Below are 20,081 nucleotides of genomic sequence, written 5' to 3'. Positions count from 1 at the left end.
TTCATGTACATAATTCATACTGATGTCAAGCTTTGGACTTGAAATTAAATTTCAACTCTATCACTCTCATAGTTTAAAAAACAAACATTAAATAAACCACATAGCTTTGTCACAAATATAAACCAAAATGAGAGGCAAATTAAGTTAGAACCATAAACACTCCTACTCTGAATTCAATATACATCTTGAAACAGTGGTAGTTTAGGTATGTACTACAAAACAAATATGGGAAAGCTAGGCTATTAGTTTTAAAACCTAAGCTGTTTCTATCTAAGCAAACTGTGTGGGACTTGCCTACTAAGATGTGTCATGTAAAAATAAAGCTATTAAGGCAAGGTTGGCATCATCATTTTTCCTTGTATATCAGGTGGCAGTTTCTGGCAGTAACATTTAGAACTGAAATAAATTAATGCAGAAACCAAGGTTAGGTCATACACCTATTTGCTTAGCTCAAAGTCAAACCATCACAAAAGCAAGAAAAGGGATGCGCTGTTCTGAAATACATTTGTGATATTAGTAATATATTAAAACACAGCACATTTTTTAAAATACTGCTTCTGTCAAAATACTTATTTATGTTGAATTTTGTCTTCCAAGGAACAGAGTGCTTCATCCAGCAATGCATTTAAGCTTATGACTGATTTCAAGCATGAGAACACAGAACTACTCACATACCTAAAATTAAGCAAAAGATTAATTGGATGAGGTTAATAGCCTTGCTGGGATGAGATCAACTGTTCAGCTATAAGGACTTGACTCTGCCAGTCTTACTCATGGATTTTTTTCTGCAGTGAGGCACCTATGAGATTTCATCCCATTCAGCACAAAGTGTGGTACAGCCAAATGCTGCTTCTGCTTTAAATCTAAGACATGAAATCTCAAGCTCCAGGACCAGGCCTTCTCCCTTAATATTGCATCACACTGACTACTTTAGCAGCTCACAAGGGTTCAACGGAGAGCGTCCTCTAGGGAGAGCTGCTTTGCACATGTGGAGATGATGTGGAAAAAGGTCGTCAAGGGCAAGCAGCCAGGCTTAGCCTAGTTAGCACAAGAAGAGAAGCCCTGCCTTTTACCAGCTGCAGTTGACATTCTTCCTGAGTTCAAAATTTTGATCTAAATGGGGAGACCTGAGACCTTAACCCAGGCTTTCCCATGTCCCACATGGATGCCCCAAGCTGCAGGCTTTTGAAGGTTTCAGATCTTGCTCTGATTCTGCCTCAAGTCCCAGAACCTGGGGGTCTCAGTGCACTGTCTGCCCCTAAACCAGGTCTGAGCTTCAGTATTTCTTGGGGCAGGCAGTGGGAAGGCAGGGAAGAGGTGCAAAACTCAGTCACTTCAAAAAACCACTTCGTAAGTCATAAAATACTGTTCCTGCCCAAATCTGCTATATTTCTCAGTGTGACATCAACCCCGTTCTGTCTCTGCTTTCAGGTTGCTCCTATAATTAAAGAAAGGATGATGAAGAAGGGCAGCATGATGCTTGGGTACCAGCCTCACCAGGGCAAAGTCAACTTCTTCCGCCAGGTGGTGATCAGCCCGCAAGTTAGTCGAGAGGACATGGACTTCTTGCTGGATGAAATTGAACTGCTTGCTAAGGACTTATAACTGCAGGTTCATAGCACCAGGTGCTGCTCACATGTGGTATTTATGGAGAGAGAATGGCAGCAGCATTCTGGTGCTATTTTGTGAAAGGTAATAAAAAGCTTGACACATAGTTTGGAAACTGTCATTTTACAGAGTGATGTTGAGAGTTTTGCAGGTAGAAACACCCCTTCACAGGAAAGTATTTGCTTGTAGGCACTGAGGATGGCCAGGGGCAGGTCAATGCTTGCAGCATTACTGCAGCCATTCTGGGAAGTCTTTCCTCGAGAAGGGAGCACTTCTGAAAATGGTGTCTACGGTCCAGGGATGGCAGCTATTTACAGGGTGCCTGTGCACAGAGTAGCTCAAACTGGTCGTTTACTCCTCTGAAGTTACTATTAGGAGTGTATTTAGCTCAGTGAGCTTTAAAATAATAGTTAATCCTCTGTCTACATTTTAGTTTGGTATGTGTGTAAGGGTGGAGGCCTGGTTGGTAATTACGCTGATAAGATTGGACATCCTGGACTTGAATGAAAGCGCTCCTGAAGGCCTCCAACTGGGTGGATTTTCTGCCATGGGGTTGTGCAGTTGCGATCCCAGGAGGTTTGCAGCATCCGCTTGCATAAAGCCCCAGGTAACCAATATTGACCCAGCTTTGAGCAGGAGGAACTAGATGACCTATGTAGGTCCTTTCAAACCTAACTGATTTTGTGATTCTGTGAAATACAATGATTGGAGCTAGTCAGTGTTTGCTACTGTTGCTCACCCAAAATAACACCACCACTTCAGCAGAGCTGGGAATATTGGAGTAACACTTAGAACTTCTTACCTCTTTATTAACAGGAGTTACCTGTAATTTCTGAACTGCTGTTCACTTGCTCTTTTTAAAGTTTAAAGATTTATGTAGCAGCTTTTAGATGCACTTTAAAATTTTAACAGAGAATAAATAAATATATATTTTTTATGCATGGTGACTATATATTAAGAGTATGGCGAGACTGCATATTTGTCATTGTTTGTCTTTATTTTCCTACAGATTTGAGATGACTCAATCTTATGTTATCAGTGTATAATTTATAGTTTTACACTGACATTATGGTGGTGGTGATCAGTGAAAGCCTGCCAGTTATTTTAGGATATGAACAGTCTGAGTATTTTTGGTCACACTTTAATTGTAAAATTAAATCCTAAGCTTTATGTTTGTGTGAATAATTAAAGCTTACGGTTAATCTGTTTTTATTCTATAGAATGATCCATTTTACAAAGATAAAAATTTATTTCTCGGGGTGCAGTTCTTGCAGCAAACTAATGGAAATAACTATATCTTTTTCTTTGTAATCAGTGCCTACTTAACTTTAATGTTTTGATGTTTGTTCCTTATTCTGTATTTGGAGTGGCATTGATTACAAAGTGGACCTTTCTGCTATAATGTTTTCTATCCTACTGAAAGGTGTCTTTAAGCACAATGCTTTCTTGTTTTCATTTCCTACGTTGTACTAGGATCCAACATTGCATGACATTCCTACTTCCAATTTCCAGGATGATGGTGTGGAAAGTTTAACAAAGTCATGATATCCAAGGAGGCCACACTATCAGAGCAGTAAATAGGAACAAGAGTCATCCTGCAGCACTTGACAGATGCCTTTAAGAGCGTCCTGTAAGTGAATATTCTTGTGGTGTTATAATGAGATACTGGACTGTAAGCCAAAACCCACATTAATATCAACATAAAAACAAATATAACAATGTGGTTCCTGGATTCTGCCCTGCAACACCTGCAGTTCACTTTATCACTTTATCATTTATTATCTTGTGCTTCTGGCTATACCAACTTGGAAAGCACTTAACTAAATTCAGGGCCCGCAAGAATTCTTCAGCCCGCAGCCACTCCTGCTGGAGTGCAGAGTATGCAAGGGCTGCTGCATGGATGGGATGACTTTGCTGTTGCTTGTTTAGTTAAATAGGACTCTTCTCCCTTCCTCTCTTTTTTGACCTCGAAGGAGAAGACAAAATACAGTATCAGGATGTTTTGATAATGGTCTGGGTTCTTGGTGAGTACTTGATTTTTTGAGCTATGCCACCTTGTGTCAGCTAAGAATTTTGATGTTTCACGACACTGCTAGAGTCAAAAAAAAATGTTACTGTCTTGTTTCTCGTCAGGTTGTTAGTGTATTTCTGTTTCCAGCTACTGTGGTGCTTACAGCACATGTCTAACCAGTTCCTTTCTGTACCAGTAGTGGCTTTAGTATTTTTAAATAAGAGCAAAATGGAACGTTTTTAATATTTGCAGAAAATAGGTCTCTGATCAACATGTGCAATGATTTCTTCAGATGTATAGGTTAACCTTTCAGTGTGATGCAAGTACCTTATCTCATTTCTGTATATTTTCTATTATTGCTGACCCTTTATCACGTCCCAGGTGCGTAATATGATGGTCTCATTTCAGGACTAATGTAATTTTCTCATCGTTTCCTATTTAGGACTAGTATATTAATTTAAGACTAGTATCTTACTATGTGCAAAATGTCTGTTTTGTAGCTGGTGATTTTAATAAAAGTGAAGTAAATGACACCCTTATAACTACAAGCTGTGTTTGTCATTTGTCAATTTAAAACTGCAGTGATACGGATAAAGAAGGTATGCATGAGGTCTCCAGATGGAGAGACAATGAACTGCCAGCACAGCTTTAAAATGTGAAACCTAGTCTAATCCTACCTCAGAATGTGGTTTATCTGTGTGCTGCGCTCATATCATCTTTAATAAACATCTTGGATGGAGATGTCTCACAATTTATCTTGTTCCTCCATTGAAATGCAGAAGTTAAATTGTTTTTGCCAAAATGGCCACTTCATTTATTTTTTTACTCTTCTAGATAGATGGAATTGACCCTTGAGCTCCATCTGCTAGTTACTGAGAAGTGCCATCTCTTGGGATGCTTGACCAAGCTCTAGAATTAATGAGGGACAGGCATAAATCAATGTAGTAGCTGATCTACTGGCTGTTTCAATCTTTATAATTTCTTGTGTCTACTTTCAGTAATCTCTTTTGCAATATGGAGCTTTAGGAAAGGAAGGGAACATATAGACAGAAAGGATGCTGATGCAGGTTTTACTCTAGGTTGTGTAGATGCATCTTGTAAGAATTTTGGGTCTTTGTGCTGGGTCCGTGTGCAAAATCACTCACATAAATCATCGTGCCTGGAACGAGCAGTCCTGGTCTCAAGGGTTCAAATATGATTTTCTGTGATAGATAATACATATAAATAGAGTCTCGTTATGTATGATTTTAGTGCTTCTAACTCTCACTGAGTTAACCGGAAACCTTTGCTTAATTTGGCACTGAGTTTTATCACTCAGATCTTTCATCTCAACACCAACAGTTTGAACATCTTAGAACATCTCAGTTATCTATTCAAGGTCTGTGCCTAGAGATTCAAATTTATCTTTATTTCTGTGAGAATGGATTGAAGTGTATTTTTATTTGTATCCTTCAATGATGCAATAAGAGACTTTTCAACTATCATTTGACCCTTAAAGGATAAGTACTGCCCTTTAAGAGAAGCCTGGTGGCACTGGTAAAGTTGCATTCCCAGAATGTTAGGTAAGAGCGTAAAAACCTGTTGTGTGCCTGAGCCTTCTGCATACACACAGATCGCAGCATTAGTTCATGCTCAAATAATTTTTATTTTTAAATCCTTGGACAGCGTGATTAGGCTCACAAAACTAATGTGAAATGTTGAAGGGAGAGGAGGAGGAGGAGAATTTAGAGATATTAAATGCTAATTCAGCCTTCCTCCTCTTATGTCACACGTGAGCTCTATGACAAGCCAGTGGTAAGCTGAAAGTGTCATTTGAGTCCTCCATTTTCAACAGTGCCAAATCTGCCCAGCCTCTCTTCCCTGCTGCCTGCTTCCATGGGCTTTCAACAAGAGAGCGAAGTGCATTCATCCTGGAAATCAGTAGTGGGTAAGGCTCAGTCACACACCTGCCCTCCTTCTTGTGGCATAATTGGTAAATGCTGATAAATAGTTTGATCTTATAAGCACCGTGTCTAGTACAGTGCTAAATATTGCTACTGTTAATCCCGAAATAATGCAATTGCACACATTCATTATGTCTTAATTGCACATGCTAATTGCAGGTTAGATGCAATCAAAGCAGCACTGCCTGGCAAATGCACTGTGCAAACCATGCGAAACCCCGGTGGAGGGGTTTTCTTTCTTTAAATTGAACCTACTCTCCCACAATTACATGTTTTTGCTTCAGATGTACAATTAGATGTTATTACTCTAATTCTGTAACCACACAATAATCAACCAAAAATTACTTTGAGAAGCAAAACAAAACAAGGAAATCTGCACAGCAAGACGTACAATAAAGAGAACGTCAAAGGTTCTGAGGCAAACCCACAGAAGGAAACAATGGTCATGGGACCAATTAAGCTCTGCTAAATCTAATGTACCTGAATGCGCCTCGTGGCTGTGCTGCAGGAGTGGAGTGGTGAAGCAGTACCCGTCATGGTGTCATCAAAAAACTGACACGAACCCTGACACTGCATAGCACGGTCCATCCACATCCTTTCAGAAGGCAGGACACTGTAGTACGGTAACAATACGGTATGTATCAGGGTGAAGTTTGTTTTAAAGCCTTCTCAATAATAAAAGTGATACTGAAAGGTTAATCTTGAAAAAGTCCAAGAGGTGACCACTTTATGCCTCAGTAGCTCATGTACAATTGAAGTACAATGAATCACATTTTTAAAATTAATTTTAAAAAAATTGATGAAATATTTTATGAAGGATAAAGACAAATAATGGAAAGTGGAAGACATGGGCCCTTAATAGTTCTGTTTAACACAGATATTCTGTTTTGGTGAAATTATTTCTTGTAACTTGGAAACCGTTAATTTCTGCAGTGTTATTTAAAAATGGAAAGTATGATGAAAGCACCTGCCATGAAATAGCAGGGGCCCATGGAGAATAACATCTGCCTTTGGGACTGTGTGGTTTATATTGTCCTCTGTACAACACTGTTCTTCAAAGAAGCTTTCATGCAGCTTGTCACTCTGGGAAGTGACTCCTTAAATCTGGCAGACATTGGCTACATCCTGCCCCTTTTGTGTCTGGTGATATAGATTTTTCACTCTTGCTCTGTTTCTGTGTCTTCTCTTGTGCCTGGACGTTTTTTCAGAGGGAGATTTTTCACTATTTGGCACCATAGGAAAAATGTCAGAGTAGCAGAAGGGGGAAGATTGAAAGCTGAAGCAAAAGCAGTGCTTAGATTGGTGTGTTGAAGTGACATCTTGCTTTCTCCTTCTCAGCAATAGGTTTGTCTAGATGCTCAAATGATCATCACTCGCTACTCCTGTTGGAGCCATGATAATGCCAAGATCAGGACCTCACTGTGCACTGTACGACATGGGAGACTAATTTGGCCTTGAGAAACTAAGTATGACAAAGTTGGGAGAAAGAAATGTTAGTTGTCCTGTTTTATAGAAGAATGATGCACAAGGAACTTTAAAACTTCTGGGTTTGTGAAGGCTTGCACTGTAGCTTTAGAAAAATTGTTGAAGGAGTCACTACCAGGAGACAGCAGTGAATGAAAAATGGGAGATAGTGTGATACGGGCTTAGCAAAGAGAGATGGTGCTAGGCTAAACAAAGAGTTTTCTGGAGAGAAAAAGAACCCCACATTTATTTTCTAGATGGGACTCTTACAGTATTTGATGTGGTATCATTTAGGAAAACTTATGTAAGATGGGAATCAGGACGGAAAATGTAAGGTGGGTAGGACTACCTAGTGAAAAATTAAAATGGAGAAATGAAGTTACCACTCAAGTACCGATATAGATTCTTAGCTAATCTAGCTTCATACTGTCATCACTAATCCTTGCAGAAAGATCAGACACATGTTCATCAAATTTCCTCATGAAGTTGGAAGTTTTAAAGTTTGACATGCATGAAGAAATAGGTAATTTTAAAAGCTGTGTGGCATGGGAGGCTCAGGCAAACAAAGTACAAAATCTTTGGGTACTTGCAAAATGCTGCAAGGACCTTTTGTTGAGAGGTAGGATGTACTAAATTCTTGGGAACAAGGAAATTGGGGAAATTGATTATTATGATGGCATAAAGAGTAGCATATGAGCTAAGCCTAATTGTCATATAAATAAAGTCAGATAGCTAAAAAAATCAGTGGTAAACACCAAAGCAGATCTAGCCTCTCAGCTGATGCACAGCAGCAAGGAAACTCTGGCTGGGTGGCAGATCTAGTGGCTGGTCCGGGTCTCTATCCACCAGCCCTGTTGTCTCAAGCTGCAAGCAGTCAACAATGAGAATATTAATTAGTTCTAGAAAGCCAAAGAGCAGCACTGCCTAGTCGTGTGCTCCATCTACTGGTGCGTCCTCTGGTAAACAACTTGTGCCACACACAGATGACTCTTCCAGAGCGCTCTTGGGCATCTCATATGAGGCAAAGGAGGGAACCAGAATTAAACTTCTTGGAATTTTTCAGACAAAATCCTATTTTGTTTTAGGAAGTCTTTTGTGAACACATTGGATTTCAATGGACTTTAGGGAACTACACATGTTGTCTTATTTTGTATTTCTGAAGTACAGTCACTCCCCTCACATTTCCACAGAGGCTGTGTTTCAAAGTCTTCTGATTATTCTGCTGCCCAAAATAAGACAGAACAGTCCTCTGAAACCTTGCCAGGCTTTAAAAGAGAGGCACGATCAATTTGTACCTCTCTCAGCCACCACTGCTGCTTAGACATCACAGTGTGATATTCACCTTGTTTTGTAATAGCAAGATGCTATTGACTCTTGTCAGGTTTGTGATCCACTCTGAGAACAGACACTCTACATTTTCTCCCTAAGGTATCCATACGCTTAATTACTCCTTTGTAAATATCCTCACTAAAGAGGATCATGTTTTTTTCATCAAGTACAGCATAATAAGCTGGGCAAGGGAGGAGATTGTCCTATTCTACACTGCAGTGGTGCAGCCCCATCTCAAGTACTGTGTGCAGTTTGGGAAACCTCAATACAAGAACAACATCAAACTATTAGAGGGTGTCCAGAGGAGGGCACCCAAGATGGTGAAAGGTCTTCAGGGCAAGACTTAGAGGAGGATTGGCTGAGGTCACTTGGTTTGTTCAGCTTGGAGAAAGCTGAGGGGTGACCTCAGTGAAGGCTGCAACTTCCTCAAGTGGGGCAGTGGAGGAGGAGGTGCTGATCTCCTCTCTTTGGCGAGCAGCAACAAGACATGAAAAAATGTTTTGAAGTGGCGCCAGGGGAAGTTCAGGTCAGATGTTAGGAAAAGGTTCTTCATTGAGAGGCTTATTGGTCACTGGAACAGGCTGCCCAGGGAAGTGGTCATAGTAACAAGCCTTTCAGAGTTCAAGGAGTGTCTGGACAATGCTCTTAATCATATGGTTTAGTTTTACATAGTCCTGGGAGGAGCAGGGAGTTGATGATGTCCTTGTGGGTCACTTCCAACTTGCGATATTCTATGATTTATTCAACCTGCCAAGGAGAATTCGAATTATCGGTTTGTCTTGCAGCACATGTGCAGCCTCTAGGCTAGACTTGGGTATCTGTGGAACTGTATTCGATGCCTCCTAGGGATCTACATAGTAACTATTATATCTTTCAAGCCAGCTTTTCAGCCACTTTGCACTTGAATTTAGACAACATTTCCATAGTTTTCAAATAACGTTATCACTTGAGGTGGTGTCAGAAGCCTTTTAAGCTCAAACTGTATATTTACTGTATTTTCTCCATTCTACAAGAGCTACAGCCTTGCAGAGAAAAAAACAAACAACAAACCAAAACCACACAAACATGATGAATCCATGCTGATTGCTACCCTCTTCTCATTGTTTTTCCAGTTGACTTTGACTAGTTTGATTTCTCCCACCCTCTGTAATTTCCTGAGACGAAGGGACCTAAATTGTCCCCAGCTCTTCTTGCCCTCTTTCAAATGGAAGGTACCACCTCTGCTTTTTGGCTTCATGGGAGCAAGTTATATGACTGCAGGAATCCTTTCTGGGTCATGTTGCAGCTTGGAGAAATTTGTCCTCGAGCAGTTGAACATCAAGTTGGCTGTGGATAAGCTGAGACTGGAGGGTGCTGAAAGGCGTGTCTGGGCCATGTGTGTGGGTGCTGATGCTGCAGGTAAGCAGGGCTGAGAAGGGAAGAATGGGTGAGCATCGAAGTCTTACCTTGGTACAGAGCCACGACATGGCTCAGATGTGCATTTGGGTTTGGAGCTGGCCAGGTATTCCCATTTTATGCTGGAGAGTAGCCAGAGACAAGCATGAATGGATCTGAGATTATGAGGATGAATGTCATCAGGCTGGAATAATACAATATTCTAAGCATTATCCAATCTTTTCTCATCCCATGCTAGTTTGAGAATTAATCTTTTATTGTCTGATTGTAGCTAGAGAGAAGACTGATACAACCAAAGAAGTACTAAACACTTTGGCCTTTCCAGTCACCTTTCTTTTCAGTTGTGCAGCTCTTCCTGAAAGGTTTTCTTTCTTGTTTTTTTAAATGTATTTCTTCATAAAAAGTACCCTCTCTATTTACTTTACTACGTTTCTTTGGAACTGGAAGACAAAGACATTGCTCTGGTCCTGGAGTATTGAGCTTGATGAGACAATCATGTAGGAGATATTTGCATAACACAAATAAATAAAAAAGCTCCCCCTCTGCCTGATTAAGAACCCTTCCCCCATAATTATTGTCTTAATGAAAGCTCTACATGCAGCTCACAATACCTGTGATTTCATTTTAATTACTCCTGGAAGACAATTAAAGCAGTTATTTAAAAATGCAATTCTTACCACAAAGTGTAGCAAAATGGAGTCACAAGCATACACAAGGTATTAATTAGAGCATTTAATATCCTCAAGTTAATAATTTTACTGTTGCCAAGATGTGTGGCTCAAGCAAGAAATATGTTGCTATGACAGTGAGAGGAGTCATTTGCTAATTCATTGGCTTCATGTATAGAAAAGAAGATGAAAAAAGATGAACACCATCATTTGACACGTCCTATATCCAAAGAGTACTTCATGCATTTGTCCACAAAATAAATTTCCATTTCTAGAAGCTAATATGATTGATTTGATTTTGCACACCAGGGCAAGTAGTGCAAAAATACAGAGCTTCAGCCTCGCCAACATGCATGGCAATCAAGATTCATCAAGGATTTTCAAAATTCTCACTGAAAAACTGAAAGGCAAAAGTTTCTTTGTAAAAAATCTAATATATACCTTGCTAGGATATTTCTAACCTAATACTCTACGTCATTAGCAGCAATATCAAGACACAAAATGAAAACAACAAGCATTCTTTAAGCTAGTCTGTGACCACACTTCATATTTTGGAATGAAAAGCACATTGTCCGTACTAAAAATCTACCTGTAATCCATAGGAGTAATAGGTCAAAGCAGTGATGTAAAACCTATTGACCTGAGCGGTGTTACAGTAATGAGAAGAGATGACTTATTAAACATCTCTTGATGCAAGCACACGAAGGCACATGGAGTAGGGTTCCAAGCTTCCAAGCTCCATTTGTCTGCCCATCAGCTGCCCATCTTTCCTTGTGGCTGCTGTCGGGGAAGGACCTGTCCTACCTTAGGAGATTTAGACCAAGATGCTGAAGTGGTGAAGGTGGCATCACTTGCTCGCTCTAGGGAGAGTTTTCCTGAGAAGATTTTGTACTGAAAAGCAAATCTTCTTCTGCCAGAATGCTTTCCTCTAGAGCTAATAAAACCAAATTAGACTGTTCCTCAGATCAGGAATTAATTTTGTCTGGTTGTGTGTTATGGATATAGTAAACAGTTTATACTTAGGCAAAGGCTGTGTTTAAGTATGACTGAATCCTGTTTGGTTTACTGTGATTAACCTAAACAGTTTATAAATGGATGAAGAAAGTTAATTTAAATTCTTTCTTCCATTTCATATGGCTTTGTTAAGATTAGGTTCTTAAAAACAACCATTCCAAAAATTATTGCAAGACAAGCAAATTAATGTTAACATTCCCACATTAAAATGAAATTGCTTTATTTTTTTTCCTTATTTAATAATGCTTATGCATCCTTTCCAGAAGTACTTAAGCTACACAACCTGCTACTTAATGGGAGATGTCATAAATGCCTTAAAACACGGGAGCATTTTGCTATGCCATTCTAAGCACTACAAGAAAAAAAAAAAAAATCAGTCTAATCCCCTGCAATCTGCTTTTGCAAACTCCTCCTCAGTAGTGAGGCTGAAGTGCCGGTGACATTGTCATGTTATAGAAATACTGCTTCTTCTTTTCACATTGGGATTAGGTAAGCAAAGGGTGTTGTAGCCAAAGCACGTGAGCAAGTCTCTGTAAAACTGTATGAGGCTTAACAACAGAAAAATTAAAAGTCTTGGAATGAGATTTATGTCCCGTTCAAAACCTTTTAGCTAATTAAAGGTATGGTCTACTTTCTTCTGCCTCCAGGAGCACTGGATGGCTGATGGAAAGTGAATATCTCAGCTGAAGAGAATCGATACTCTGGCTTTAATTTCACCAAAGGAGGAAACCTCTCCTTTCCAAAAATAAGACCAAATTCAAGTACCAGCAGTTATCATCTTTCACTTGCTAAGTGCCTCTTATGGACGGGCTGCTCCTGAAAATGGTTCCTGTTAACCCATGGCTGCAAGTTATAATTCTCCTTGGTGGCAGCACTGCATAACTGATTTTCTTGGTGGTGTGAGCAGATGGGCTTTGTACTTGCTTTTACCAGATCCTTTCTCTGACAACCTTTAGCTCAGTTTTGTTGGATTGAAGCTGAAATACTGTTTTTATCATTCCAGGTATTCATATACTATTTGGTCTATTGAAAAATATGATTTTATTTTAAAAGATTCTCAAACAATTGTTGCAATGATGCACTGGAACAGCCCAGAGGAGGCCATGTATTTTCATCTTGATCTATGAAGTGATGACACTTGCTGCTTCTGAGTTTGGGGAGGCATTTATTACACACTGCCAAATGGTGTAGTCCCAATTTACCATTGGTATCTTTGTTATCTTAGTTTACTGGGTAGTCATAGCATAGGCAGCCTTGCGAGATTAGTGCAGAGATCCTCTCGGTGTTCACATAAGGAAGTGTGCAGACAGAGAGCAGCCTATAAGTATTAACACTTGAAGCCACAGACCAGCAGATGTTTATCTCAGGAGAAGTTTATACTGCCTTCTGTTTGAGAATGAGAAAGACAGCTTTTGCCCTAAAGTGAAAGCAGGAATTAGATGCAATCAATATCTTCTGTAAAACATTTTCTAACCTTAAATGATCTCCTGCAAGGTGGAAGCATGAAGACCCTGGCATATTTCTAACAGAAGGAAGCCTATTTCTGGAACATTTTGTGGGAGAGAAAGTGCTGGGTTTGGGCTTTGTTGAGGCTAGGGGTGGGGTGAGGAGCTCCTCTTTAGCAGCTCCACATACAGCTCTGCTAATATGTCCTGTATCCTATGTTGATTTGGCTTATCCTAAATAAAAACACTCACCTAAATGCCACACACAGCCAGCTGGTGGCTGAGGTGCGCTGTGGAAAAGAGGACATTTCAAAGGTCCTTACATTGTACTGGCAGGTGACTGATGTGTACACTATAGAAACCTCTGCTGCAGCAGGTCTGCAGATGTCAGGGGTGGGTTGCATAGCACGGGGGGGGCGAGGGCATGAGAGTCACTCATGTGGATGACAAGCCCATGGAAGCTTTACCCTGGGGATGCCAGGAGGGAACAATGTGGTCATCTGCTCCTTCTGGACACTAAGGAGACAGCCCTGGTCTGGGGAGCCTCACACAACCGCTCGTTCTGGAGCAGAAAGCCGATCAGCCTGGCCTGCCACCTGTTCACCATCTGCATGCAAGTTGTTTAGAAACACGTATGATGTGTATTTGTTTTGAGCTTTGCTTCCTCTGCATCACTCCTGCTGCAAATAAGCAATGCAGTGGGGTATTAAACGGGTGTGTGCAATGAATTTGTTCAGGTGCTGTTTCCAGGGCAGGACAGACCCTGGCAGTCAGGTTGGTCCTTGTTGGGAGTAGGCCAGTGGGAGATGGTCACGGAAGGAAAGGCATGGCTCCAGCCTGGGCAGAAGTAACAATGAGGTGCCCTTTGCAAGGCTGTGGAGGGCTGAGCTTGATGTTTAAACCCCAGTACCCGATGCAGGTCTTGTTCTGAAGCACAAATACCATGAATTGCTTTCGTGAGAGAAAGATCAGCGCCTCAATCCAGAGGCAGAAGGGAGGGCACTTGGGAGAATGAGCAGCAGGGAGGGCAAAGGCGGTGTCCTAGGCTTGAAGCCATGGATGAGTAAAAAAAAAAAAAACCTGGGGTGAATTGCTTTTTCATTTCTACTTCCACAGGAGAGCTTTGTTGCAGCAGAGGAGGAAGAGAGGGGGTGTTTTCAGCTGGGAGCCATTCCTCCTGTGACACACAAAAGATGGTTTACTGGGGAAGAACCGCCAGGGATCTTTTCTCTACCTGCTTTTGCATGGCAGCACATTTGTGAAACAGGGGCTTCGACAGTGAGAGATTAATCGTGCCAACTTGATTAGGGGGTCGTTTTATTTTTTAAGAATTTATCTACCTAAATGCAACTGTCCAAGGATGTTGGTTTATCATCATTACAACCAGGAAAATCTTTCGCAGCAGATAATTCATGAGCTGCCTTTTGCCTTTGCCTCTTCATGAGTAATTAGGTGGTGCTCAAAGCATTCATTAGTCAAGAGTTTTAAATATATTTCTTAGGCTTGGTCCTCCCAGGAGCCTCACAATCGGTCTGTATTCCAACAAATCACTGACTTTGTCCTCCGCTTTCTGCCCACGTGCAGGGCCTTTCAGCTGCCGGAGGTCATGGCACTGTGAGGAAATGGGGTATGGACAGCCAGGGTGGGGCACCATTGCCTCAGGCCAACTGGATCTTTGGGCCATGCTGGGAAATGTAACTCAATAGGACGCAGGTGCTTGATTAAAAAAACACCAAAATCCTGCAGTGAGGTGCATCACTTATACCTCCCCTGTTTACTGGCATGCGACTGGAATTTTTGGCACTGGCCCCTCTCCCCCCCGCCCCCAGCAACAGCCTTCTGAACACGCACATGGTGTGCGCCCACTTGCATGAATATTTGCCAAGTAATAAGCAGCATGAACGCAGCCAAACTGCATTCAGGCACAAGAAGCAGACAGTCTGGAACAGAATTTTCTCCGTCTTCTTTGTGGCTGGAGGGAAAAATTGCCATAGGCAGCTTTTTATTGAAAGCATAATGCCAAAAAAAAAAGGCAAGCAGGGAGAGAGGGAAAGAGCAAAGGATCAGGAAATAAATTAATCAGTGTTCCTCTGGAAGCAGAGAAAGCCCTTGGGTCCCAACACAGCTGGCTTGACAAGAGGACAATATTGCAGGTGCTCTGCATGTGGTCCAATTTGTTTCCAGGAGCATTCAGAATAAGAATGTCTTAATGTATTTCTTTTTTTCCTTCCCCACCCTCACAGGAGCTGGGTCATGATTTTTTTCTTATTATTCATGTCTATTCCAGTAGCAACTGGGAATATCCTAGAAGGAGGTGAAATCCCTATTGTACTGGGAATAGTCTGAATTGATAATATAGAAGCAGGCTGTTTCAAGGAACTTTGCCAACCAGTTGAGACCATTGCAAGGTTCAGTAGAAAACCCAAGGATTGCCTTCTATATTGCACAGTTGGAGCTTCCTTGATTGACATGCTAATTAAGACCTGCTTGCAAAAGGACATTGAATATTATATTCAGGAAAAGGTAGGTGGACAAAAGCCTTAACTGAAAAAAAAATATTAGAAGGATATAGTGTACTTCATTTCAAGGATATTGTGTACTTCAAGACTGAAAAGTCTGTGCAGTTTCCCCGCTACATTTTCTTAATACACTTTTTATTTGATTTTCCAATACTTGGTTGTCTTATGCCCAAAGGACTTAAGACTTTGAGCCAGTGTAAATAGGATGTCAGGGCTTGACGATGTCTGTCAATATGCAGCTAGTGACGGGGATTGGTGATGAGTGGGCACTGTCAGCAGTGCACTAGCAAACGCTGGGGCTAACCACAGTGATGCTAGCCTTGCCCAGGGCTTGGCAGGGCGCTGCAGGAAACCACGGCGGAACAGGCAGTGATGCTTTGAACACCTGTAGGGAAGCTGAGAGCTGTTTTGTACCTGGCCTTTGCTGAAGAACAGGAGAGAAGAGATAGCTGTACTATTATTGCTTGCTGAGGAGGGGAAGGCAGTAGAGCATTCCACTGCTCCTCACTGTTAGAGCAGCTATGGTAAGGCTGGTGCTGTCAGTGCTGCTTTGCAGCTGGCAAGGCTGCTGTTCTGGCTGCATGCTCAGCAGCATCCCTGTGGCAAGGCCCCTCCATGCTGTTCCTAGGCAGATGGTTTCAGCTGATTTCAGGGCATCCTCACTCTGCAGCTTGATTTTAAGTATGAGGCAGAGGTAGCTGGCTTGAAGGAAGAGGTGGTCACCTGCACTCTGGGAGTGCACGGAGGCAGGGCCTTCTTCACAAAGTCCTCACTTTGCCAGTTGAGACAAGATGTGGCTGCTGTGCTTTGCATCACACCTGACATAGGCTGCATGTGTTGCTCTGTTTGGAGCACCAGGTGCCCACAGAGACTGTGAGATCACTAGCATTGAACATGCTCAAAATTCAGTGAGGTCTTCAGCAACCTGATCTAAGCTGCCTGTTTTAAGCAGGACCGTGGACCAGATGACCAGCAAGTATAGTGCCTGGACTGGAAGTTACTGCCAGCCAGTCATGCTCTGATTCTGCTTGACTCACGAACAAAGATACCCATGTGGCTGTTCGGGGAATCCTCACTTGAAGGGGCTAAAGGAGATATTCAAAGCAGTCAAGCATGATTCTGGTAGAGGTTTTGGCACCAAAATACATTCTCTGAAAAAAAACGGTCATACCCTGAGAGTCCCAGATGCCTGGATCAGGCACTGGTGGACTGCATCCTGTGTAAAGGCTTAGACTTCACCGAAGTCACGCTCCAGGTAATTATTTTTGTGAAGGAGGGAAATAGCTTGCTTTTTGTTCATGTGGGGCTTGTGCTCTGCATGTCTTCCATGTAAGAGGTATCAGCTTAAAAGTGTGAAAGCTCTGAGTGGAGCACAGTAGCTGTAAGGCACAAGCACATTAATCACATACTTCTCAGTGACACAGATTTAATGGGCTGGACGCTCCAGAGATGAAAGACAAACTTGAGTCTGTGTTATTTTATTTGCTCCGATAAACATTTGATGTATACAAAACAAAACAAAACAGCCCCTCAAAAATGTCAAAACTGTTTTCAAAGCAAGTTAAGTGCTTGAAACATTTGATATACAAGAATATATAATGTTCACATTCCTATTTCATACATGATGTACAGGTGAAATATTCCTTAAAAGAATTACAACTTTCCTTTACATGTAGTAGTAAAAAAGACCATAAAAATGTCAGTATTGTCAGGAACTACCAGACATCATTCCTTGACCTTCAGCGTGGATGGAGGAAGAAAAACGGGCCATGACATCCCCTCTCCCCTCATCCTGCTCCAGACAACCAGGCAACAGCAGCAGCATCAAGGCTTTGGGTGTTGCTAGAGGGCCGCTGGCCCCACCTCCTGCCCCCCCACTTGCCCAATTTTCCCTCTTTTTTTAACACACACCTCCACCCCATCCCCCTGCCTAAAATTTTACATAGTATCCTCTGAATTTCACTGTAGTTGTTGAGGTTTTGCCCTGCTGTTTAAATATTTCTAAGTAGTTCAGTTAAAATAAAAAACAAGCAGATACAAAACCATTTCAAATAAAATATCTGTCACCGTAACTTTTAACTTGCTTTTGAATTTTTGATTCCTTGAATTTGAATTTTTGATGACTTACACAACATAATCTTGAGAAATATCAATATTTATCTGTCAAAGGTGTTTAATAAATGGCACCAGATACTTCTGTACAGGACTGGTTTGTGCTGGCTCAATGTCTAATTTCCAAGGCCCGCTTGTGCCACGAGGAAGAAAAAAGGGGAAAAAAAATCACTGCAAAACTCCTGAAGACAAAATTGTTAGCACTTATTAAACACATTGCTATCATTTACGTAGACCCAATGTGATGTCAATGGTCTTAAAACATTTTTGAGAACTGAAAGAATGTAAGCAATGTCTGAGGGATCCTTTTGGAATAAATAATCTTTACCTGTTTTAGTTTTTTTTCTGTTAATTGTTGACTTGCTGAGGGCAGTCCTTTGAGCAAGCAGTTCTGAGGGCAGGATATGTCATTAGCCTAACGCTACAAAGCTTTCCTTCATCTCCAAGTCCTTTTGTAAAAATAAAGGCACTGGTCATTTTCACTTACTTTTCTGTAGACACCGTGGAACAGAGTCAGACTGTGGTATGTCTAGGGATTAGATGTACAGCGAAAAAAAATGTCTGTTCTTACAGCAGCACAATCAAGGTAAAAGGAAGGAAAAAAAAACCCCAGTATTGCCTGCACTTAGAATGCACAGCAAATACAAACCATCTGCTTGGATTATTGTTGGCCCTCTCTTGTTTGATATGGTTTGGGGGGAAACTTAACCGCCTGATATTTTGTAACCTCCTTGCAAACAGCATGAATTAAAGCAATAAACATATAACACGAATGACCTCTGTATGGAAACACACGTGTGGGAGGTACCAAACCTCCTTACATCCTAGTTCTGGGACGTTATGAAGACTCTGGGGTTAAGGTGAGAGCAAAGGCATCCCTGAACCGTCTAAAACATGCTGCAGACATGAATGCATAGGTACGACTGCAAAGCCAAATTGGCCTGTCTGCTGTGACATTCGTCCCGCAACTGTGAACTGCCGGGTCACAGCCAGGTGTTCACAGCACATGCTTTGAAAGCTGTCTTCTTATCACCTCCTGTTCCTATCTTTGAGTGCTTAGCACACAATTGCTGGTGTCCTGCTATGCCAGTCTCCCCAGGCTACTTCCCGAAGCAGGGAGGGATCTCTCATGCACCGGTAATTTCCTAGAAGCACGTTTTTTTTTATTTCAATTCTTTTTTTCCAGAGCATGGCTGTTTATAGATATATAGATATACACACACATACACACACACACACACACATTTTATATATATATATATGTATATATATATAATTAGCAATTTCATAGTTATATACAGGCATTAATAAAGTGCATAATGTTATTGGCTATTTTCAAAACTCATTTCCTGAGGAAGTCCTAACATACATAACTCCTCCTATGACATGATGCTGGCAGCCAATGCTAGGGTACGACACTTGCTCCCCGGCTTTTAATTCCCACAAATACATCTCTCTGTCCAGAGCCAGAGCCTAAAAGGAGTAGTGACAGCCTCAGTCCTCCAGGAAGAAAGTCAAGGCACTGATTGAGACTTCTTCCTTTGCCAAGGTGAATGTGTTAAGGAGCGACTTCCCTGCGTTTCAGAGCTCTCAGGTGTCTGCTACTTGGCGGTGGTCACAGAGCCATCTTCGGGGATCTTCTCCTCTGAACAGCTTCTACCTGATAACTTGTCATGGTGCTTGAACTCGCTGAAGCGCTCTGCAACACACTGCGCCGTGAGCCGGGCCTCGGGGTCGTGGTCCCAGCACTCAATAAGAGTTTCACACACCATCTGGATGCCCTGCAGAGAGCACAGAGAGAGAGCAGCTGTGATGGGGCCAGTCACCACCAAAGCCCTCAAAGCGTAAGAGTTGCCTTAGTTTCTTCTGAAGTTCAGGGCGTTACTCACGTGTTTCCTGGAGGGTCTCTATGGGCTCTGCTGCTACTGTCATGGGGGCATGCTTTTTTTTTTGTTTTCTAAAAGAAACCCTACTACAAAGTTTTCAGCACTTCAGTTGGTACTATAATTTCTGGGTTTATGTTCTGATAATTTGTATCAAGAAAAATGATGCTTTGTACTAGTGCTATAGAATCAAGTAATTTTTTTTTTTTTTTATAAATATGATCAGTATTCTTGGACAATGTGACTTACCACTCAATACATGCCTTTGAGTGCCTTAAGTCTGTTTGCATTTTTCGAACAAAATTCTGGTTGCCAGTGATATCAGGCCCTACATCAGCCCTTTACGAATTCCTTGCAGACTAACTAAATCTATGTGCAAATATGGGCCACAGTCCCACAAACACTTAAACACGTCATTCACAGATGTAACTATTTAACCTTCATTTCAATGCTGATGCACATGTTTACAGGAGCAAAAAACAGTTGCATCTCTGTAATGTATTTTATAAACATGAGGTATGCCAGGAAACTGTGTGCTTTGCTTTATGACACTAAAAGCCCATTAAGTAGGATTTATCTTAAACTTCTTATTTAAAAAAATAACATTTCACAACACTGCATTAATTGCATAATTTACCTAATTGGTGATGTTGACTGATGTCAATGTTAATAGTGGAATGTTATTGTCTG

At 41.3% G+C, this 20,081-nt stretch overlaps 2 protein-coding genes across 5 annotated transcripts in view; one reads left to right on the top strand and one right to left on the bottom strand.

The window, feature by feature from the left end:
• GADL1 (glutamate decarboxylase like 1) overlaps positions 1 to 4,152 on the top strand; it is a 158,218-nt gene extending 154,066 nt beyond the window's left edge. For all 4 annotated transcript variants that reach the window (XM_054060222.1, XM_054060221.1, XM_054060220.1 and 1 more), the window contains exon 15: positions 1,432 to 4,152. In XM_054060222.1, coding sequence (XP_053916197.1) covers positions 1,432 to 1,605 — 174 coding nt within the window. In that variant the 3' untranslated portion in view covers positions 1,606 to 4,152. The remainder of the gene's footprint in view (positions 1 to 1,431) is intronic.
• A 12,704-nt stretch (positions 4,153 to 16,856) lies between these two features.
• TGFBR2 (transforming growth factor beta receptor 2) overlaps positions 16,857 to 20,081 on the bottom strand; it is a 61,255-nt gene continuing 58,030 nt past the window's right edge. The window contains exon 8 of the mRNA XM_009570383.2: positions 16,857 to 19,289. Coding sequence (XP_009568678.2) covers positions 19,110 to 19,289 — 180 coding nt within the window. The 3' untranslated portion in view covers positions 16,857 to 19,109. The remainder of the gene's footprint in view (positions 19,290 to 20,081) is intronic.

The sequence above is a fragment of the Cuculus canorus genome, chromosome 2, assembly GCF_017976375.1.
Source record: "Cuculus canorus isolate bCucCan1 chromosome 2, bCucCan1.pri, whole genome shotgun sequence".
Lineage (NCBI taxonomy): Eukaryota > Metazoa > Chordata > Aves > Cuculiformes > Cuculidae > Cuculus > Cuculus canorus.
The sequence above is the reverse complement of the archived record's forward strand: the minus strand, read 5'-3'. Positions and strand labels throughout refer to the sequence as shown.